The sequence below is a fragment of the Biomphalaria glabrata genome, chromosome 1 (genome assembly GCF_947242115.1).
Source record: "Biomphalaria glabrata chromosome 1, xgBioGlab47.1, whole genome shotgun sequence".
Classification (NCBI taxonomy): Eukaryota; Metazoa; Mollusca; class Gastropoda; family Planorbidae; genus Biomphalaria; species Biomphalaria glabrata.
The window spans coordinates 47,378,501-47,403,353 of record NC_074711.1 but is presented as its reverse complement, the minus strand read 5'-3'; the positions used below and the strand labels follow the sequence as shown (position 1 = coordinate 47,403,353).

At 34.1% G+C, this 24,853-nt stretch overlaps 1 protein-coding gene across 2 annotated transcripts in view; it reads left to right on the top strand.

Moving 5' to 3' along the window:
- Nucleotides 1-24,853, top strand: part of LOC106050396 (ATP-dependent RNA helicase DDX42) — an 89,415-nt gene that overhangs the window by 14,891 nt on the left and 49,671 nt on the right. For both annotated transcript variants that reach the window (XM_013205354.2, XM_013205353.2), the window contains exons 6-11: nucleotides 2,371-2,511; nucleotides 9,352-9,471; nucleotides 14,773-14,880; nucleotides 15,178-15,246; nucleotides 16,208-16,336; nucleotides 23,374-23,473. In XM_013205354.2, coding sequence (XP_013060808.2) covers nucleotides 2,371-2,511; nucleotides 9,352-9,471; nucleotides 14,773-14,880; nucleotides 15,178-15,246; nucleotides 16,208-16,336; nucleotides 23,374-23,473 — 667 coding nt within the window. The remainder of the gene's footprint in view (nucleotides 1-2,370; nucleotides 2,512-9,351; nucleotides 9,472-14,772; nucleotides 14,881-15,177; nucleotides 15,247-16,207; nucleotides 16,337-23,373; nucleotides 23,474-24,853) is intronic.

Genomic DNA, 24,853 nt, shown 5'->3' with positions numbered 1-24,853 from the left:
TGATTTAGTGAAGATTTCTATTTCAAACTTCTACCAAACACTCAAATAAGGTCTTCATGCTGAAGATTCAAATGCAAATTAGGTGTAGTAGTTCAAACAATGAAGTGTCTTCAACAAGAAATACAAAGCTTTAATTCTGGAACTAGGAATCACTTGAATAAAATGCACAATAAAATTAGACAAGTTAACTATCTTTGTTCAAGCTCGTAATGAAACTAGATATAATAATAGTACTGCTCTACAACTAAAAAAAAACATGACTTGATGAGATTCTTTTTACAACTGCTTGTCTTTCTTCCAACATGTCTGCATCTGCAAATAAGCCAGCCTATCACATCAAGATGTCATAGCTGTTTATTTTTATGGTCGTTAAATTCAATAAATTCTAAGTACTTTGGCTCAATTCTGAGAACTCAGGCCAGCTGCCGGGACTTGCTGAATGGAGACGGCTGCAGAGGATTAAAAATAGACTTAGCCAGTCTTCTAGGTGACACATTTTCTCATTTAGAACATTAAACACAAGTTATATGCACAATAAGTGCTAGAAATTTAACTTCAAGCTTACCACCAGAGTTCTGATAAGGAAGAAATAGTTCTTGAGAAGGGAGAGAGTTCTGCTTTGTCCGATAGCCAGCAAATAAATAACAGATTAATGAATGAGGTAAAGTTTAAAATGGAAAGGAGAGGGGATAAAAGTATAGACAGGATAGAAAAGGGGATGGGGGTGGGGAAGGACATCTGAGAGTTTTCAGACAAACAGAAAGATGTCTTTCTGAACAGGAGTATTGAGACCAGAGCTGCTAACCAGTGGGAAAGATGACACCTAGATGTCATAAGATAGAAAGAAAAGCAAGCAGAGGATGGCTGCCTGGTTGTGTGGTTTGCACGCTGGACTGTTGTTCAGATTTATCGATGGTCCCAGGTTCAAACCCTGCCTGCTCTCATCCCCCATCGTCCTGGGGGAGGTTTGGACTAGGAAGTAAACTATCTCTGAAGGAACATCCGAAACATGTAAAACATTTTACAAACAAACAACAAACATTTTTTTACAAGTAAAAAAAGGCTTGCAGCACTTGACTATAGAAAGGGGAAAGTTAAGGAAGGGGGTAGGGAATTGTTTAGTTGGACTATTTAAGTATTTCAAGTAATAGAAGGGGGTGAAGGTATAATGTTAAAAAATGAGTGAAGACAAAAAGGGCAGGACACGTCTGCAGAATGGAAGACCACTTCATCCCTAAATGACTCCATTATGGCCAATTAAGGGAAGGAAAGCATTCACAAGGTGGACAAAGAAAACGCTTTAGGGACACCCTCAGAGCTTTTTGACCCAGCCACCTGGGAGACTGAAGCACATGACAGAGCATCATATCGTCATGCTGTTAAAATTGGCGCACAAATTGCTAAGAAAAATAAAACAGCGCTGGCAGAAGAAAAGCGCCAGAGAAGAAAAGCAAGGTCAATGAAATTAGCTCCAGCTGGAATAACCTGTCCAGTGTACAGCTGAACATTCCTGGCTCACATAGGTCTCACCAGCCATATGAGGGGCACAAAACCCCAGTGCAAATCAGTCCCCTGTATGACATAAGTGGTCATCATTGAACCACGATGGACAAAATATATATAGAAATATATATATATATAATTGGTTCTTCTGACTATTTGTAGATCTGATTAGACAATAATTAGATAATTAGTCAATCCACAAATGGTTCAAAGACATGTGGTTCTCTGATGCTTGGCTCACTTAAACTTGTTCAATTTATAAAATGTCTCTGTAACATTTGATTCATAATATGGATTATATTAAAATAAAAAGACTCACCTGAAGTCATATTAGGGAATATTCACAGACCTTATTATTAAAGATGCACACACACACACACACAAAGTCAAACTAACCAAAGTGGCTCTATTTAGAATTCTAGAGTTGAAAAGTGAAAATGTAACTAATATAAACAATAAAGAATGACAGTAATAATAGATATCCATTTAGTGATACAAGTTTTTCTTCACCATCAGAGAAAAGCTTATACAATGGTAATTCCTTTGGATGCTTCAAGCATTGCCAAACTTTCATAACTTCTCTTAATAAATAGATTTCAACCATTTGATATCCTCTTTTTTTCCTGACCACATAATTTGACTTGAGCTATTTGTCCTGTAAACCATTTTTGATGAGCTACCTGTCTAAGCATCTGTGTGACCACCTTGTCATTGATTATCCCCCTGATAAGTGGCCAATGAAGTGTCTGAAGTATCTTGTTGTGTTAGTTTAGTATTCTCTAAATTGTGCATCAAGTCATTTGCACATTTAGTAATATGTGTGGTGTACATGTAGCAGTAATCTTATTTTCCTTTTATTCTTTGTAGATTATTGACCCTCTTCCTCCGATTGATCATTCTGAAATGAGCTATGAAGCATTTGAACGTAATTTCTATGTTCCCCATAAGGACATTGAATCACTTACTGCTGATCAAGTGGAGGAGTTAAGACACAAACTAGGTATAAAGGTAATAAACCTTCAAACTTTTTATTTTTATTTTTTGAATTTTAAGATTATAAATAATCAATGAATTATGGAGATTTATTATTAAAGTTTGTATTAATTAAATATCAACTTGTAAGCATCATATTTGTGTTTTATAATACTAAGAAAAGCCACATCATTGAAGAAAACTGTTGATTTATAAGCTGAACAGGATAGATTTCTACTATATAATATCATGTCCCTCAATCTTATTTCTCAAGCTCACTGAGATTTTTGATATGCATGATGAAAAATGTATACAAAATGTCATCATACAGATCATGTAAATATAGAGCCATTTCTGATATAGATGTTTCACTATGCTAAACACTAAACACAATTCTGGTTAATCTGACCACATTAAGGTTCAACCATTTCTTACTAACTGGTTGGTCCAATTACACAAACATGCTCTATGTCACATTTTGTTACTTACTTTACATAATTATCAATATATTAGCAATATTGATATGTCATTATTACTTTTTCTTCTGCTCTACATGGCCCATGAAAAAAACAACAAATATTGTTTTTATTGAAAAATAAATGTGCAATGTCTTTAAAAGGATTTAGGATACACACAAAACAAAATACATAGTTTTTAACAAAAGTCCATATCAAATTGGAATGCCTTTTTTAGCTGCCCCGTAATGGGAAAAGCCGCTATTAGGTTTGTGCAAAATGTCCGTCTGTCACACTCAGATCTAGAAAACTAGAAGAGAAATGAAAAATATTGTTTCACCATGTGATGCGGCTTGAAAAGTTTAGATGCAACTTGAAAAGTTTAGATGCAACGGCTACTTTTGGTTTTCTTTCTAAAATCAAACCGTTTAATTTATACAATTAATTATGCAAGCGATTTTTTTATAAAAATACACCAATTCTAAAACAATTACGTAAATGTAAGGAAGGCAGTGTTACAATATGTTAACAAAGAAAGATAATTTTTTTGTGTTAATTTTCAGTATTACTAAGTCAAATATATTTATAAAATGTACAAGAAATGCTCACAACAAATATAAATATTAGTTAAAGGTGTTTTTTCTGGGCAATTATCTGCTAAAATGAAAAGAAAACATTTCTGTTTGTTTATAATGGCTAAGAATGCACTTTGTATGTAAATATCACACACATTTTTTAAAATGGACGAATCGTCTCCAAAGTTGTTCCAAATTTTATATGAAAAATCTACAAACACAGATTACTGTTTGAAATCCCTCTTCTAATAAATAAACCAAATAATCTTCTTCTCATTTACGAATATCGGTTGTTCCGGACTTTTATGAAAAACATTCTAACTCTATTTATGTAAAATCGCACTTATGTCATACATTACATTAAATTTTCTAGCTAAACGTTTTAAAATCTAATTATCGTTAATATTATTTTCCGATTCTTAAGGAAAAATACTTCCTAACAAATATGGTATAAAAATCTCTCCACGAGGCTATGGTACATCTAATTTTCATACGAGACCATTCCAAAAATTTAATTAACGGTATTAGGTTTTTATAGAATTCTCTTTTTCTTTCACTATATATACAAACATCCGGAACAATCTATTATAGATACTTAAAACTATTGTGATGTTTCGGAAGGAAAATTAAAGATTAATCAAATTTTCAATAGCTTTTAGTTGTATTTTTTTCTATATTAACATGACGGACAGAGAGACTGACAGACAAAACGCTTTAAAAATGCGGCTTTAATCGTAATATATATATATATATATCATTAAATAAATTCTATTGGTACTCAGTGCACTAGAGACTATGAACCCTTGTTAAATTTCTCTTTTTTTGTTACTAGCCCATTGTGACGTAATGGAATTTTGTTTCCTTTGACGTCATATGGATGAATTCTTTAAATGTAATGCTAAAAAAAAAAAAACTCGGTGCACCAATTTCTATGAACCCTGGATAACTGGCTCGTATTGATTAGACATTTTTTTAGTCTAAGTAGGCAGTGTGACGTAGTGGATTTTTTTCATTTGACGTCATATGGAATTAATTCTTTAAATGAAATACTAAAAAAACTCACTCGGTGCACCAATGTCTAGGATCCCTCGGCATCTTGCTCGTATTGATGAGACATTTTTTAGTCTAACTAGGCAGTGTGACGGAGTGGATCCTTTTCATTTGACGTCATATGGAATGAATTCTTCAAATGAAATGCTAAAACAACTCGGTATAGTAATGTTTATTAAACCTCGTTATCTCTTTAAACTAGATCTAGATTTTTTTTACAGTATATCTAGATTTTTTAAACTAGATCTGGATTTTTTATTCTAATTAAAATCGTTTTAGAGTTTAGATCTAGAATTCCTAGGTCTAGTGTAGACTGATATAGGCTAGATTAAGATAAAGAATTTCAATTTCTAGACTTAAAGTGTAGATTTTGATTTCCAAATGTCTAGATCAAGGGTGGGCAACCTTTTTCTATCGAGGGCCGCATTAAAATTTTTTTTAGGAATGGGGGGCCGCATATATATAACATGTATTTACAACTTAATCTGGTGTCTTGTAATTTATATGTATACCCTATTAAATATTTACACTACCAATTGAGGAATTACCTGATTTAGCGATTTCTGAAACTTATTTTACAAATATTTTAAAAATTTTGTTATTGTCTTTACACATTACAACAATTCATCACAACAATTTGGTTATAATGTTGAACTTATTGTAAAATATTTCATTTTACACTCGTGCAGAATGTTCCGGAACTGTGGTGGAACTAACTTACTAGTTCTTATCCTTATGGCTGCTGTCAAATTACAGTCAGTCAGCATACACTTGTTCTTACCTTTGTTTATTTTCAAACATTCTTTTTCACAGATATATTTGGAACCAAATAATGTGAAATGTTTAGCATTAAGTGTTTTTTTTTTAATGTAGAAATACAATTTCTGGCACCCAGGGCCGGCCCTACAGATTGCGGGGCCCTATTCGAAACGGATTGCGCGGGGCCTAGTCTGGGTAGGGATAAAGATAATAAGTGGAAATTACTATTTTTTTGTTAGAAAATGAATTCGTTTTTGCATTTTATTCATACTTTACTAAGTGCAAAATCACGGTCGTCAAATTAACTTTACTAGCCATCTACAATAAAAGGTAGTTTTCCAACAAAAGAAGCCGATAAACATTCAGATCTGCCTTTTAGATTTACTATCGACTAGCAAAATATCACTTTAATTTTTTTTTAAATATCGAGATAGATCTTCCAGATCTATTTTTATATGCCAGTGACTATTAAAGTAACTAAAGTTCTGGAACTTCCTGTTTTAGTTAAAATACGACCTAGTAGGCCCCTATTATTACATTTTTATTAAATAAAAGCTGACAATGCCGTTTTTTTATAGCTAGTAAGATTGGCGTTTTCCACATTGAATGGCAACCCAAAAAATGACTATTTCGTCTTTTTTTTTCAGGACATTTTTATTTTAGTTTATTTTTAGTTTTTGAGGATATTTTAATAATTTCAGGAGATTTTCATGACTTTTTTTTTAGTATACTTTACATTTTCAGGAGATTTCCAGGAGCTCCTGTAAAATCAGGAGGACGCGAGAACCCTGTTATAATTTTTAATTTACAGCTAGAATTAGCGCGGGACCTATGAAAAGATGCACATACATGCAAACAACCCGTTGAAATATTTATGATGAAAAGCTTGAAGTCTATCTTCACTCTCCATTAGAAATATTAGTAACAAAGTCACAGTAAATGTCCCTCAAAGAACAAAACAATTTCTTCCTTGAGATCCCATTTTCTTCTCAATACATTTCCCATGCTAACCTAGCGGACACTACTGTGGTCGGGAACATCGGAATGTTTTGTTTCCACATCTTCAAGTACTTCTCGGAACTGCCTGTGGTTAAGTTCCCTAGCTCTGATAAGTTTGATCGCTGATAATTGGGGCAATAACATGTTTGATATTCAATGCAGATTTGTGCAAACTTTCTTATGTAGAGTTTATAGTTGGGATATTGTTCTTTAATTTATTTAAAAAAACTGTTACTCAGTCAAAGCCAAAGCACGGGCTTCATCAGTTGTTACACTAGCCATCTTGTTCCAAGCTAACTTACTCTTTCAACACAGCTCTTCATAGTATTGAATAAATACTGGCCTGAGTTTGTGTCTTTGACTGAATGATTTGAAATATTACCAATAAGCATAATCTTCATTTGCTTTAAACTTTTAGAATGACATGCAGAGACATTGTTTCTTTAGCCTCTTCAACATAAGTGATAAAAAGATGTTTAAAATTACTTAATTTTATTTTTTCCCCTTTTTGATATGTTTAATATTGTTGTAACTCTCTAAGGCAGGCACTCAACGAAAGACAGGTCGGCAACAGTAAACGATGTATTTATTTAGTCTAACTAGCACAAGCATCAACAAATAGTAATAGTTACTAGTTAGACTTGGACGTCTGCTATAAAGTCACAGGGAGTACTATGTCTTACGTTCTAAGAGTCCTACTTCATAGCAGAACACAGAACAGACCACCGACACACTTCCCAGTGTCGCTCCAGGTCTCCCACACAGTTTCCTAGTATCACACAGGACAGCACTCAGCACCAGACTGTTCAGACTCCCATGACTTCTAGCCGGCTCACAACAGTCCTTCTTCCTGTCTCAATATGTCTTTCACTAGTCGTGTTCAGTAGTGCTCAGATGCGCACCATTAGTGTAGCTCGGGAGCGTGGTTACAACAATATGTTGCCTCATCTGAATTCTGTAGGTGCATGCGGGACGTAATTTGGCCACCCCTGATCTAGATCAATTTTGCAATGTTATAATATACTAAAATTAATCTACTATTTTTAAATTTAATGATGCATTCAGTTTATTGATAGATTATTTAGGATTTTTATTGCATAAATCTAATGTAAATTGCTTTTAAATTATTCCAAATTTATATTATAGATCTAGATCAAGTAAATATAGATCTTAAGAGTGCTAAATCAGAAGTTTAATTTATATAGATCTACATCGTTATTCTAGTTCTGTTTAAATGAAAATGCCAATAGCTCTGTTGATAACTGTGCTGAGACATAGAAGTACAAGCACGATACATCTGTTCTTTTCTTTTTTTTTTTTTAATTACTTATCAATGCTGAAAGATTATCTAAAATCGCTCGTCTGACATATTGTACATATCCGGTAGATGCCATGCCGTAATGTGTAATATATCTCTTTATCAACAATAGGCTATTAGTTTGTAACCATTTTGTTATTAAGTTAAGAGCAATGCCGTCGAGCGGTTAGCATGCTGAAATGATTATCTCGACGGTCCCGGGTTGTTTGTTTTAATGTTTTGGATGTTCCTTCAGGGTTGAAGCTTGTTTATATTTCCTAGTCCAAACCTCCCGCAGGACCACGGGGGATGGGAGCAGGCAGGGTTTGAACCAGGGACCATCGATAAATCCGAACGACAGTCCAGCGCGCAAACTGCACGACCAGGCAGGGTTATACCTTGCTCGCAGCCATCTTCCGTCGTGCAGCGAGAAGCTAATGATTTTTAAATCCAAACATCCTAAACATATTATGTAAAACAGAAAAAAAAATATTTTTTTTTACAGAGGCAAATGAATCTTTGAAACATTATTACTTTTGACCATCAAAATTAAATCATGTCTTGAATACTCCTTGCGAATAGGCGGATCCGGCCTACACTTGTTTTCACATGATGAGACAAGTACACTAAGGTTTTATGGATCCATTTTAGCCTAAAGCCTGCAGCCTGCACTTGTTTTCACATGATGAGACAAGTACACTAAGGTTTTATGGATCCATTTTAGCCTAAAGCCTGCAGTCTGCACTCGTTTTCACATGATGAGACAAGTACACTAAGGTTTTATGGATCCATTTCAGCCTAAAGTCTGCACTTGTTTTCACATGATGAGACAAGTACACTAAGGTTTTATGGATCCATTTTAGCCTAAAGCCTGCAGCCTGCACTCGTTTTCACATGATGAGACAAGTACACTAAGGTTTTATGGATCCATTTCAGCCTAAAGTCAGAAACAGTTATTTATCAGGATTGACACTAATTGAAGCTTCTTCCAAAGATAAACAAAAACCCTGTTTTAGTTGTCTCTCTATATGTAAAAGTACAGTGAGATGGCATAAATACATTTTACATACCTCTATATACAGATTAAGATGTAGTAGTTATCGAATAAAAGTCTTGTTTCAGTTTGGGTAATTAAGATGCTCTTAGATGCTTAATACATGTTTTTCTAAAACATATATTGGCTCTTGAATTTATAGAATTGTTAGTGTCCTTATCAATGTAAATATTTCAAAGTTTTAATCAAATTTCTATGAGAGGATTATTATCTTTATACCAAGCTTATATCAACTCTGCTGTCAGCACCAAATGTTGTACACGTTATTTCTCCCTCGCCCATTCTTAGATCAAGTTGAAACTTTACACAATTATTTATTGCACATAACAAAACATGAATCACATACAAAATTAAACAATTAGTCCATTAATTATTGGTAATTAATTAATTCATTTCAATATTAATTAAGGAAATAAATCTTATTGTATTAATTATTCTATCGATAGATAAGGCTATAAATGCTTATATAAGCTTTTTATTTATTTTTTAGCGGCCCCCGAAAGGGGAAAAGACGCTATTAGTTTTGTGTGGCCTGTCTGTCCGTCCGTCCCATTTAGATCTCAGAAACTAGAAGAGAAAATGAAAATAGGACATCATGATATTTTAGATCATTCAAACTCTCTTTGTTATCTTGTTTATTTTTAATTTTTATATTTTATTTAATCATCTCAGTTGAATATTTTGTAGGTATCAGGGTTGTCACCTCCACATCCAGTCAGTAGCTTTGCACATTTTGGTTTTGATGAAGCCTTGCTGGGGGCTATAAGAAAGTCAGAATACACCCAGCCTACACCTATACAGGCACAGGTAATCTCACTTTATTAGATTGACTAACTTAGGCTTACACATAGGGCTCATTGTGATAACTGATAATGTTAGACCACAAACATTAAAAACAAAACAAAACTATTTGTTTAGCTCATTTTAAAAATAGATGGTGCTCATCATCTAATGTAAACATAAAAAACAAGTTTGCTATCTCTTGATATTATTAAATTTATGAATTCATTGATATTATGATGCACTATGTAACCAAAGGATATAGTATAAAGAATGCTACTAGGGACAAACTAATATTTTTTTTCACATAACCAAATTTGCATTGACATTCCATCATATATGATCTAAATAAAAAAATAACTGCATTGATTTTGAATGGGAGATAATGGACACAAAAATACGCGAGTATGGTTTATCATCTAAAAATATGCATTTCCCCTGTGAAAGCAAAACAAAACAAAAAATTACATTAAAAAAAGCCTGTTTGGTTTGTTGCCAATCATATAGATCAGTGTGCTATAAGCTCTGGTGGTATCCTTGCAAACACCTATTTGCTAGCTTCATCTATATTTGATGGGTCCTTTTTCAATAAATAACATCAAACATTAGTCTCCAGAAGTAAATCATTGTATCTTGCATAGTTTAGTGTTGACAAGTTAGCCATACGTTTGTCTCCCTTGCATAGTTTAGTGTTGTCAAGTTAACCATACATTTGTCTCCCTTGCATAGTTTAGTGTTGTCAAGTTAACCATACATTTGTCTCCCTTGCATAGTTTAGTGTTGTCAAGTTAACCATACATTTGTCTCCCTTGCATAGTTTAGTGTTGTCAAGTTAACCATACATTTGTCTCCCTTGCATAGTTTAGTGTTGTCAAGTTAACCATACATTTGTCTCCCTTGCATAGTTTAGTGTTGTCAAGTTAACCATACATTTGTCTCCCTTGCATAGTTTAGTGTTGTCAAGTTAACCATACATTTGTCTCCCTTGCATAGTTTAGTGTTGTCACGTTAACCATACATTTGTCTCCCTTGCATAGTTTAGTGTTGTCAAGTTAACCATACATTTGTCTCCCTTGCATAGTTTAGTGTTGTCAAGTTAACCATACATTTGTCTCCCTTGCATAGTTTAGTGTTGTCAAGTTAACCATACATTTGTCTCCCTTGCATAGTTTAGTGTTGTCAAGTTAACCATACATTTGTCTCCCTTGCATAGTTTAGTGTTGTCAAGTTAACCATACATTTGTCTCCCTTGCATAGTTTAGTGTTGTCACGTTAACCATACATTTGTCTCCCTTGCATAGTTTAGTGTTGTCAAGTTAACCATACATTTGTCTCCCTTGCATAGTTTAGTGTTGTCAAGTTAACCATACATTTGTCTCCCTTGCATAGTTTAGTGTTGTCAAATTAACCATACATTTGTCTCCCTTGCATAGTTTAGTGTTGTCAAGTTAACCATACATTTGTCTCCCTTGCATAGTTTAGTGTTGTCAAGTTAACCATACATTTGTCTCCCTTGCATAGTTTAGTGTTGTCAAGTTAACCATACATTTGTCTCCCTTGCATAGTTTAGTGTTGTCAAGTTAACCATACATTTGTCTCCCTTGCATAGTTTAGTGTTGTCAAGTTAACCATACATTTGTCTCCCTTGCATAGTTTAGTGTTGTCAAGTTAACCATACATTTGTCTCCCTTGCATAGTTTAGTGTTGTCAAGTTAACCATACATTTGTCTCCCTTGCATAGTTTAGTGTTGTCAAGTTAACCATACATTTGTCTCCCTTGCATAGTTTAGTGTTGTCACGTTAACCATACATTTGTCTCCCTTGCATAGTTTAGTGTTGTCAAGTTAACCATACATTTGTCTCCCTTGCATAGTTTAGTGTTGTCAAGTTAACCATACATTTGTCTCCCTTGCATAGTTTAGTGTTGTCAAATTAACCATACATTTGTCTCCCTTGCATAGTTTAGTGTTGTCAAGTTAACCATACATTTGTCTCCCTTGCATAGTTTAGTGTTGTCAAGTTAACCATACATTTGTCTCCCTTGCATAGTTTAGTGTTGTCAAGTTAACCATACATTTGTCTCCCTTGCATAGTTTAGTGTTGTCAAGTTAACCATACATTTGTCTCCCTTGCATAGTTTAGTGTTGTCAAGTTAACCACCGCGTCCCCCAATTCTAACTAGTGATAACATACAATCATACACAATGATAACAATACATTTAATTGAACTTGACAATAATATTGATGTAATTATTTTAGAAATAGAATAACTAGAGAGTTATTGCCAAGACTTGACACTGACAACATAATTACATAGAAAGAAGTCATGGACTATATCCCATAATTTTTATGAAAGATTTCTATTTTCACACTTTATTGCCTGCTTTTACAAAAGTCCTTTTTATTTAGATCTTAGCTGCACATTGTGAACAATTGGTCCAAATAGAATGAATTAATGAAAATGATGACATTCAAATGAAAATGATGACATTCAGAAAAAAGAGTATAAAAAAGTATTTTTGTTTTGTTTTTTTTTTTGAAAAAAAAACAACAACTGACAGACTGGAGATGTAGAATCAAATCCAGGACCTAGAACTAAAGATAGATGCAACATCTGTAAAAACATATGCACCATGAAACAGAAAGCCATTCAATGTGACACCTGTGATGAATGGTACCAAGCAGTATATACAGACCAGCAAATTCTAGTTTAGAGTATATGCAAGAGCTATGCAATCAGTTAACTATACTTAAAGGAAAAAATAAAAATTCAGTTTTTTGGATTATGGGTGATTTCAACCTACCTGATATAAATTGGAAAACACTAACCATAGATAAGCACCAAAACCTTAAGGAAATAAATGACCTTTTCATAGAAACTTTACACAACTTAAGTGTAGATCAAATCATTAAAAAACCAACTAGATTAAACAACACATTAGGTCTCCTCTTAACCAACAGACCTGGATTAGTGGTAGTTTATGATTTTATCCCTGGACTATTGGACCATGATATCATTAAAATACAGAGTCAGATAAAAGCAGTAGCCAATATAAAACCTAAAAGAAAAATCTTACTCTGGAACAAATGTAACCTAACACAACTACACCAAGCTGCATTAAACTTTCAACAAAACAAAGACATGTACCAACCAGCTGAAGACCTCTGGAATTTCATTAAAAACTATCTTAAAAACATTATAGAAAATCATATACCAACTAAATACTCATCAAACAAAATAAATAAATGCTGGTTTAATAATAGATTATAGAAACTTTCTAAACAGAAGGAAAACCTATATAGAAAATTTAAAGAAACTAAGGCAGAAAGAAGTTTTAAAAAGTATATTAAATTAAACAACTTACCCAAAAAGTAAGCAGACATAAACAATGTAATATCTAAAGATAATAACAAAAACCTATAGTCATACATTAAGTCCAAGAAAATGGAAACAATAGGAGTAGCACCATTTAAAGGAGAAGATAACTTAACACATAACAATAATGAAACTAAAGGTAACATACTAAATAAATACTTTGCATCAGCTTTCTCAGCCCCAGGAGACAAAGACATATTACTTAATTTGACCAAGTAAACAACATAGGAGATATAGAAGTACAAAAACTATTAGCTAACATTAAACTGAATAAAACATCTGGACCCGATGATATTCCAGCTAAATTACTCAAAGAACTAAGTAATGAGCTAACACCAGGCATCTCTTAACCAGGGCAGAGTACCAAAGGACTGGAAAGAAGATATATATATATAATGTCAACCCCCCCCCCCCCCCCCCCCCCCCCCCACCATTTAAGAAAGGATAAAAATCTGACCCAGGAAACTACAGACCAGTATCACCAAACAGCATTACATGTAAAATCCTAAAACACATAATATATAGCAATATCCTAAACCACTTAGACAAACATAATGTCCTTACTCCATACCAACATGGCTTTAGGAAATATAGATCATGTGAAACACAACTTATAGGACTAATTGATGATTTTTTTAAAGATTTATATAATAGTGAGCAAATAGATGCTCTCTTATTAGATTTTTCCAAGGGTTTTGACAAATTTCACCACCATAGTTAAAAAAAAAAAATTAAAATATTTTGACATTGATGGCCCATTGCATCAGTGGATTAAGGATTTTCTGATAAGGAGATAACAAAGGGTATTAATAAATGGCTCAAAATCAACACCAATAACAGTAAACTCAGGTGTACCTCAAGGAACAGTCTTAGGTCCACTACTATTTTTAATTCAACTAAATGATTTACCAAATTGCAGTAATTCAGGAACTGAGGTCAGATTATTAACAGATAATTGCATAATATATAGAACAATAAAAACAACACAAGATACAGAAATTTCCAAAGAGAATTAGATGAATTACAGAAATGGAAATCAAATTGGAGCATGTCTTTCCACCCAGAAAAATGTCAGCTATTTCGAGTACAAAAAACAAACTAAAACAAATTAATTCCACTAATCTTATTCATGGTAAACCGGTAACACAGACTAAAACGCAAAATACCTGGTGTTATAATAAATAAAAAAAACTGTCATGGAATCCCCATATTGATGAAACTATCAAAAACTCAAACTAAGCATTAGGGTTTATTTAAAGAAATTTCTATAAAACTAAAATGTTAATTAACCTTGGTTAGGCCAATAATAGAATATGCATCCTCTGTTTGGGACCCCTCAACTCAAGAAAATACTAAGAAACTGGAACAGACACAAAATAGAGCATTGAGATTCATAAATAACTAATATTCACATTCGACTAGAGTAACACCTTTAGTAAAATTACTAAATTTAGAAAGCCTTCAGAAGGAAAGACTCAAAAGTAAAGTAGCAAGTATACATAAAACACTGAATCATAATCTTCAAATACAAAAACAAAATCTAATAAAATACTCAGAAAGACATAAAGATAAAGGCACATTCCTCGTTCCATATGCTAGGAGAAATTTGTACAAATGCTCCTTCTTCCCTAGTGCTATTAGAACATGGAATGGGCTGCCTGAGCCAGCCAGGAAACTTGGCAGAATTTAATTCATTTGTTAACATGCATCAGGTGTAGGACGTATTCATCTTCTTTTTTTAAGTAATGTCTGTATTATATAAGATAAGACCTAAATGTTTACTTATGAAGAAAAAATAACTACTTAAGCTATTTTTCGAATAGGATCTCAGCTTAACTTTATAACATTAGATTTAACAGTGACTTTGGATAACTTTAAATCCTTAAATATAGGTTTCTTTTTGTTAGTAAATAGATTTTCAATTTAATGAATTGTTTTATATTTTGTTAAAGGGAATTCCAGTTGCTTTAAGTGGCAGAGACATGATAGGAATAGCTAAGACAGGCAGTGGTAAAACTGCAGCATTTTTGTGGCCAATGTTAGTTCATATTATGGATCAGGTTGGTATTATTGGTTCAATTTAGTATTAAATGATTACAAAAAAATATGAAGCAAAATTTACACCATTGAATGACATAGTGTAACAGATTAACATCTTGTTATTGTTTGAAATTACAGTGCAATAAATTCATTAAAATTTTTATAACAAATCTCTAAGTTGCTGATTATTTAAATATTTTATATCAGATCATTGCATAACAAAATTCTATATAACATTATATATAAAAGATTATTTCAAGCTTTTTTTTTTTTTTGCAATTGAGAACAAATAGGTTTGTCTTTTTTTTTCTGCATAGAGAGAATTACAGAAAGGTGAAGGTCCCATTGGATTAATTTTAGCACCAACCAGAGAGTTGTCACAACAGGTTATTACTTAGTTTATGTTGTTCTTGAGTTGACTTATGGTTTGGTAGTTGATAATTATGTTACGCAGTAGTGTTTGTTGTATGTTGAGTGGTCAGACAAGAAAATAACACATTGGCATAGTTAGTCAAGCATGTACATGTACACCTTTACACTTAAATAGTTTCACAGGTCAAATGATTTTTTCTTTCTGTTACTAGATCCAAATGCAAAACTTCGGATCTATTTCTTTTATGAGATTTTAATCTTTATTTTAAGATTTTCCATTATATAATAAGTCAATATAATTTTTAAAAAATAAAAGTACGCTTCTTTTCTCACGCTATTAAGCCTAATTTATGGCAAAAAAAAAACAAACATATTTATTTTGACATCTTTTTTTTTTTTCACATTTTATTTCACATCTTCCTTATAACTGATTTTTTTATGGAAAAAGATTTCTATAATTTAAAAGAAGTAGATTGAACCTTACTTAGGCCTACAGTTGGATAGATTAACTAGGTCTACAGTTGGATAGATTAACTAGGTCTACAGTTGGATAGATTAACTAGGTCTACAGTTGGATAGATTAACTAGGTCTACATCAACCCCCCCCCCCCCCCCCCCCCCAATTTATGAAAAGTTGTTAAATTTTTTTTTTTTTTTTAGTTTAGTTCAACTATCTTTTGAAATTGGTGATAAGCTTATATTTTAACTACTTTATTTTAGTTGAAAATTAGTTTTAGTTTAACTTTTAAATTTAGTTTAGTTCCCATCACTATTAAGATCTGTCATTAATGCATTATTCTAACATCTAGCTCTATTTATACCTTATTCTAAGCATCCATATTTTCTGGAATATACAAGTTCTTCTAATATTTTAATTTACTTTGAATATCTAAGTTATTTTAAATTCTATATTTATTTTCTTGATAGAATGATAGACTGTAAATATACTATCTATTTTGACATTCATTCATTTAGATTTACCATGAATGCAAAAAATTTGGCAAAGTGTACAACATTAATGTTGTATGTGCATATGGTGGTGGGAGCATGTGGGAACAGTCAAAAGCTTGTCAAGAGGGTGCTGAGATTATTGTGGCCACTCCTGTAAGTATATATTGAAGATATTTAGAAATGTTATAGAATATGAAGGACACGTTTTGTTATGTTTCATCATCAGAATATCTTTATTTGTCCAAATAGAATTCAGCGGCTCTGTATCTTCATATAATTCATGAAAGTGAATAAATCACAGAAAAATCTAGGAATAGAAATTACAAACACTTTCGTCAATAAATCCAATAAGAATAAATTCATAAATTCTTTTCACACTGTGACGATGCGAAACTTGCATACAAAAGTTTATTTGAGTTTTCCCAGCAAATCGTGAGAAACATTTATTTTTAACTTTAACAATTATTTTCTTGTTCACCCAAAACAAAATTCTTCTATGATTTACCCCCCCTCATCAAGACAAAGGTACTGATTCTCACGGGATGAAGCTCAACTTAAAACATAAACTAGCTTCTCTAGGGTTAAGTTTTAATAATTGGCAGCTAGATGGGTGACCAACGACACAATAGGCGTTGCACCAGTGCTACACGCAGCGACTAAAAAACTATTCACACCTTCCCCCCCTCCCACGTAGGATATGCACCACCCTAAGAATAGTGTTGCACAGGCTGGACAGAGACCTATTCGCTTAGGTCCTTACTCACATGGTAGGAAGCGAATAGAGACCATAAATCTGACCTGACACCTGACATCTTTGTATATAGATACATGTGAGAAAATCAGCATGCTTTCTTTCCCACCTGTTCAACAAAAAGTCCCATCTATATATAAAGAGAGACCAAAGCATTCTAAGTTAGGCCCGCTAGAATTCATATAGTCTCCTCTGTTGGGGAGTGTTATGAACTGAACATAAAGATAAGAGAGTCAAAACCATGTCTGTATAGTATGGCTTTAATACACTGAATGACTACACAACACACATTTCGTGAACACATTCTCACGGACGAGTTACAAGCACATGTAAACATAAGAACGATAACCGATACAGAATACAATTTTCATAACAGGGAGTTTATTTTGTAAGGTTTCATTAGGGAGTGTAAATATTTTACTATACTTATTTTATCTTATAGGAATGTGTGTGTACACAACCACGTTCCCTGTAATTACATCATTACATTATTGCTTTGTTATACATGAGCATTGTGTTATTTTATATCGATGCTGTATCTTCATATATATATGTTCCTCCCTAGGGGCTAACATTCGTAATGAGACAGTTTCCTCTCGGCCGTTTGGTGTTCGAATAACAGCGTACTGAGGGTTGCATGTTACCAAATCAACTTCCTCTGTTATGGGATCATATTTAGATGATCTAACGTTCTTCTTCAGCAGGACAGGACCAGGACTGGTCAACCATGTTGGCAAAGATGTCCCGGAACCACTTCTTCGGTTGAACCCAAGAAGTAGTCATTTGGCTATGTCCAATTCCTTAGAATGTAGAGCCAAGGTGATGGTTTTCCATAAAGTCCTGTTAAGTTTCTCTATTTGTCCGTTCCCTCTCAGGCTGTAAGGGGTCGTTCTACTGGTTGCAATTCCTCTCTCGTGGAGGAAATGCTGCACCTCTGTAGACATAAATGAAGTTCCCCTGTCAGTGTGGACGTACGCTGGAAATCCAAATAGGGCGAATAGTTCATTGAGACATTTAACGACCGTAGAGGAAGACATATCGGGACATGCAAATGGAAATCTAGACAATTCATCTATAATGGTAAGTAGATATCTATTTCTTGAAACAGTAGGGAGAGGTCCCTTGAAATCCATACTAATTCTCTCAAAAGGTTGAGTTGCTTTAATCAGTTCTCCGGTCGGCTGTCGAAAAAAACGGGGCTTTAGTTCTGCACAAGTTTGACATTGTTCTATCACAGTTCTGACGTCATCACAGGAAAATGGAAGATTTTTAGTCCTTACGTAGTGCAATAGTCGAGTAACGCCCAGGTGGCAAAGACTAGTGTGCAGCAATTTAAGGTCATTGCGAGTGATAGCAGATAGATAGTTTCTGGTAAATGTATCAGCTACAGTGTTCTGCTTGCCAGGGCGATAAATGACGTCATAGTGGAAACACTTTCCACCTCTGGATTTTTTCATTTTTAATTTTTCTTTTGTTTGACCTGTTATACATGAAAGAGACAGATCGCTGATCCGTAACAAGTGTGAACGCTTTACCAACTAAGAAATGTTTCCATTTCCTCAACGACTCAACAATGGCATATGCTTCTTTCTCAACTGAAGAATGTTTTCTTTCACTTTTGTTAATGAGCGAAAGAAGAAAGCAACGGGCCGGCCATCTTGGTTGAGGGTAGCTGCAATGGCTATATCAGAAGCATCCGTCTCAACGGTTAAAGGGCAATTCGGATCAATAGTATATACGGCGGCTTTTTTTAAGCTCATTTTTCAAACTTTCAAATGTTCTTTTGACTTCTTCGGAGACAGGAAATTGTTGATTTCTTGTTAACAGGCTAATTTTTGTTGAAAAGTTAGGGATCCACTGTGAGTAGTAAGCCAGAAGACCCACTACTCGTTTCTGTTCACGCATGTTCACTGGTACGGGTAATTCCCTTAGAGCGCAAAATCTCTTAGGATCCGGCTTAAGTTGTCCTCTGGAAATCTCGCATCCTAACAGTCTCACTTTAGCAGTGCTAATTTCACTTTTTGTTTCATTAAAAGTGATTCCATACTTTTGAGCTGTAGGTTTCGGTCGTGTGATTCAGAGTCCATACCGCAGATGGTCACATTGTCTACATACGCAAAAGTGTCAGTGAGTCGTTCGTCTTCGATGATTTTGTCAATCGTACGCTGAAAACAGGCGACTCCATTCGTAACGCCAAACGGAATCCATCGGAATTGATATAGTTTCCCACATGCTTCGAAGGCTGTGAACGGCCTTTCCTCATCTTTTATAGGAATCTGATGGTATGCACTTTTCAGGTCTAAAGTGCTATATACAGAGTACTGGGAAATCTTTTCTGCTAGGTCATCAATTCTGGGCATAGGGTAGGCGTCTAGTTGAGTGAACCGGTTTATGGTTTGGCTGTAGTCTATAACCATTCTTTTCTTATGTCTGTCATTTGTTGTGACTAGGACTTGTGCACGCCAGGGAGATTTAGATGGTTCAATAATTTCATCCTTTATTAGTTGTTGAATTTCCTTCTCTATAAACTTTCTATCTGGAATTGAGTATCTGCGAGACATTGTAGCCACTGGGGTACAGTTTGTTGACAGATTACTAAATAGGCTAGGAGCTTCTACCTTCGCTGGCTGGAGAGTATTCAGGCACAATGATGGTTTCTGACCATCGAAAGGAATAAACTAGTTTTGGTGCAAACTTATAAAGTCAAGTCCAAGAATTACGTCAGAGCATAAATTGTCTAGTAGAGAAAGTCTAACTCCCTCGTATCGTTCATTTTTGAGACTTATGTTAGCGTAGATATGTCCTTGAGTGATTCGAGATAGATGGGTGGAAGCCATAAAGATTCTGTTGCCTGAGGAACATGTCTGCCATTTGTGCTTCTTAGCAATGTGCGTCGAAATATAGCTTTCACAGCTCCCAGTGTCTACTAGGGCTTTCAATTGCACATTGTTGATGCAAATAGGTATTGTAGATTTGTTTAGATTCATAGGCTGTACAGTAGCGATAGCTGAAACTGTTGAAGCCCTAGATTTGCAAACTCTCTGAAAATGGCCCTTTTTGGAGCACTGGTTGCGTGTGGCTTCCTTTGCAGGGCATTGAGAGCGGGGATGTTTAACCCTGCCGCAAAAGTAACACTTGCTAGCTAATGCATTTTGAGCAATCGTTACATTTGGCAAGGGTGAGGCCGAAGAATTGGTGGGAGTAGTTGCCGCGCAATTCGTTTCCGGCTGTGATGATTCATACTGTAATGAGTGCTGATAAGCATGTTCTAGTAAGCGAGCCTCCTCGAAGGTGTCCTTTAAACTCAAAACAGTCTTTTCAAGTAGACGTTTTCGAATGCTGTTGGACACTAGTCCATTGATAAACGAATCTCTAATAGCCTCTTCTCTGTGTTGTTCAGCAGTCACCGCCCTGAAGTTGCAATCTTTGGATAGAATTCTTAATTTCTGTATGTAGGCATTTATAGTTTGACCTTGCTCTTGTTTGCAAGTAGCTAACCTGTGCCTAGCAAACACATCATTCTTTGGTTGAATGTAGATGCCATTTAGAGTCTGGATTGCTTCATCAAATGTCTCTTTATCAAGTATCATTTGATATACAGCAGGAGAGATATAGTTTATCAGTAGTTTCTTAGTATCAAGATAATCTACTGATACTGCTGATGTAAAATTTTTAAAAGTTTCATACCAGTGCTGCCAATGCTCTGCTGCTTGAGGTGCTGTGGTCTCGATGTCAAACTTCTCTGGACGAAATATCCTATCCATTTCGAAATTCTTACAACTTCACAGTTTTGGATTCAGTGTATTAAATTGTTATGAACATAAAGATAAGAGAGTCAAAATCATGTCTGTATAGTATGGCTTTAATACACTGAATGACTACACAACACACATTTCGTGAACACATTCTCACGGATGAGTTACAAGCACATGTAAACATAAGAACGATAACCGATACAGAATAGAATTTTCATAACAGGGAGTTTATTTTGTAAGGTTTCATTAGGGAGTGTAAATATTTTACTATACTTATTTTATCTTATAGGAATGTGTGTGTACACAACCACGTTCCCTGTAATTACATCATTACATTATTGCTTTGTTATACATGAGCATTGTGTTATTTTATATCGATGCTGTATCTTCATATAGTATTATTAATGCTGCTATGGTTGTCTACGTATGAAACCATAGTTATTATATTTGATTTGCTATGTTTTATCCATTCCTGAATCTTAGTGATTAATGTAAACGATAACCTTTCCTGAATCAAAGTGCTGTCTAAGAAAAGATTACCATGCTCTCAACTTACAGAGAGCATTTGAAATTAATTAGTTTACATTCCTATTATATCCCTCATAAATATTAATATGCCTCACACCCTAGTGAACTTATGGTTCCTTGGATGAATATGGTTTTGATTAATCTTATCAAACCATTATTATTGTAACTCAATCCCTAGCATTTTATTTTCATCTTATCCTTATCTTTAGTGTTCTATGCTCATTTCCCATTTTACTATAATTGATTACTTATTGACATAATCACATTCAATGGATGAATCTTGACTAGTATCATCCTACATTATATGATAACACATTTATTGTAGTTATCTTCCTTTTATTTTGTTTATCATTGAGTATGTGTTCTTTCTTCTTCTTCTAGCCAGCTTTATTGCTGCTGAGCTGTGAGCTCTTTTGCAGACTGTGCCAAGGAAAAAAAGTGTGCTGTTTTCTTCAGTTGTTCAGCACTGCCGTACAGGGTGTTGGTTATGTTGGGCTGTAGTGGAAGTAGGGTCTGCCTAAGGTGGATTAGGGAGGGGCATCATGTGTACTTTAAGATTTCATGCTAATTGTTTTAAATGCCTTATTCGGATCGATACCAATGCCTGCATCTGAATGATTGCAAGGCATATGAGAATCCCTAGTCAATACTATTAGGAGGTTCCTATTTGTTTATCATATCCCCAGCTGGTTGCTGTAACTGATGACTATAACTGCTTGCTTAACTGGTTGCTGGTAACTCATTATTAACATAGACCCGCTGTTGCCTGCATCTGCCAGATCTCCACGCAAAGCTGTGACCGGAGCCCACCACACCAGATACTCCCCCCCCCCATTACATACCTATCAGCAAAAAGGCATTGCCTACCATCCATAGCCATAGAATATTGCCCAGTGTCACAGTGCCTATTGCCCAGTATCATCTGCCCATTATGCTGACTGCTTAGAGCAACCTTCACTACAGAAAATAAACTGGTGCATGGTCATCTACGAGCTAGAGACCACAGCTGAGAGATCATTCTAAGATAACTATTACAAACTTTGTCTGCAGCACCAACCCTCCCAACTGCTAAACAGGCAGTGGCCTAACACTAGTGCCGAGCCAACATCCTAAGACAGAGCCTGATGACTCATCCTTCTGAGTGCCACTACTACGACCATCAGAAGACCTAACAGGCTAGCAGCTAAGAAAATAAGTAATCGGGACATATGGACATTCTATCATTCACTTATTAATTAGCAATTCATGATGAGAAATTATTTTATACATTAATTCATTTCATTTCTCGGTTATATTTTTTTTCATCAGTTATCTTGTGTTAACTTATAATCATTAAATCATTTTAATTTATAAATTTAATATGCTGGTCTGTTCTTACTGTTACTGTTCTTACTGTTAGTTGTGGTGTGCCTGTTAAATATCTTGTATATGTGAGTGGGATGAATAAATTAAATTACCCCTAGACTAATAAACGAGCCAAAAATAATCATTAAAACATCTGGTCACACACACTAAAAAATTACTATGAATTTATTTGCTTAGCCCAATCAATACTATTGGCTGAATGAACTAACTTCTTCCTCTTCTACAAGGTTTTGCCACTTTATATCTAGTAGCAGGCTTAGAGTCAATGCAAAACTTCTTCACATAGTAGATTGAAATGTCTGATGCTTCCATTCACAAGATTCAGTGCACCACGTCAGAAGCACTCTTCTTAATCCTATGTAATGAGTTCAAAGTTGGGTCAACCATGCAATGTTTACTGGTGAATGTGGCAGTGGGAAAAAAAAAAGCTATTTTGCTGTGAATCCTTTATTTGCTGATTATGAATGTTCAGATGACATCAGAAAACTTTTTGTTTTCAATGACTATGTAGCTTTTCAGTAAAGTGATGATACCAAAACAAATGTGAATTTTCAATGATAGATTAAAATCAACTGTTAATATTTCAAATTGTTATTCCATAAACAGTTGTTGTTTTCAAAGTTATTGCAATAGTCATCAAAATGATGCTAAAGCTGTTATTTTACATTTTTATACAGTTCAAGATTTTTATAGTCTTTTGTAGTATCATGAGCTAAAGCTGTGTTTGAATAATTTCACACATCATTTTTTTCCCACTTTAACCTTTTTTCCCCCACTTTAATCTCTAACAGGGTCGTTTGATAGATCTGGTGAAAAAGAAAGTGACCAACTTAACAAGAGTGACCTATCTTGTATATGATGAAGCAGATAGAATGTTTGACATGGGTTTTGGTGAGTCTCTTGAATTAACTGTAGGGATAGATATTATATAAAAAATAAACTCAAACTATTATTTTTTAAGTTTAGTTGTAATGAAACTACCCAGGTATTTAGACAAGTTTAAAAACGAAAAATCACATTATAATAAAAAGTCTGATTAAACCATGACTAACAAAAGAGTTCCTTGAATGTCACAAATATTGTCATAGATTCTGCAAAGCAAATAGGTGGAAGAACAGAAATGGGGTTGATGTTTACTCAAATTAAAGTTACCTGAAAAAAATATTGGTGTCAAAATTATGAGAGAACATTGTAGAGATCTCTAGGTCTTAGAAGAAATTAGTTGAGGCATTTGCTCAGAATTCAATTTTTCATTACATACTATTGTATTACATTACATCATTCTACTAGAGGAGATGTGCTTTTTTATATTACACCTTTTTGTTCTAACTAATAAAAATGTTTAGTTTTATCACCCGAAGTCCATGTTTTACTTCCAACTTTCATCAAGTGAGGAACAAATACTTGACTTAATACCATGATTGGTTCTAACATGCTAGTCATTTAGTCTTATGTTGAGTAAAAACTGTTTGCACAGTAGTGTGAAATAATGATTATCAAAATCTTAGATTCATATTTTATTATCATCATCTTCATCTTTCCTTTGCATTCCTCATGGAACATTGGGCCTGAGTAAAAACACACCACTCTCCACGGTCTCTTGCTAGTTTTTTAACGGCTTTTACCTGTCCTCTCAGCTTCATTTAGTACACTGTGTCACCACGTTCTTTGTGGTCTTTTTCTACGTCTTGTGCCCTGGGGGTTCCACTCTAAGGCCTGTCTAGCTCTGTTGTTGGTATCTTTTCTAAGGGTGTGACCAATCCAGCTCTACTTTCTCTCTAAGATCTGCACCTCTATATTTTTCTGTCCAACATATTTTGTCGTATCAGTGTATTTTATGGATATTTCTCAGACATCTGTTGATGAAGTTCTGTACATTTCTGTTGTTGCTTCAGTTGTTCTCCATGTTTCAGAACCATAGATTTCTGTAAAGAATATAAAATATAATATATTTATATAATATAAAAATATAAATATATAAAAAATTTTATTATAGTTTCCTTTAATTATTGTTTTATATGTTTTCTTTGTTCATTTTAAGCTTTTTTTTCTATCATCTCTACACCATGTTGTTTCTTATGCTTACATTCATCAAATTTAACTTGAAGCACTAGTTTAATATTAGCAAAGAATAGAAAAAGACAAAAGAGTTGCAAAACACAATTGGAAATATTTTATTATAGCAATACATAAGGTCTGTATAAACATATAAGAAACTTTCTATTGTATGGTCTGTACAAACATACAAGAAACATTCTATTTTATGGTCTG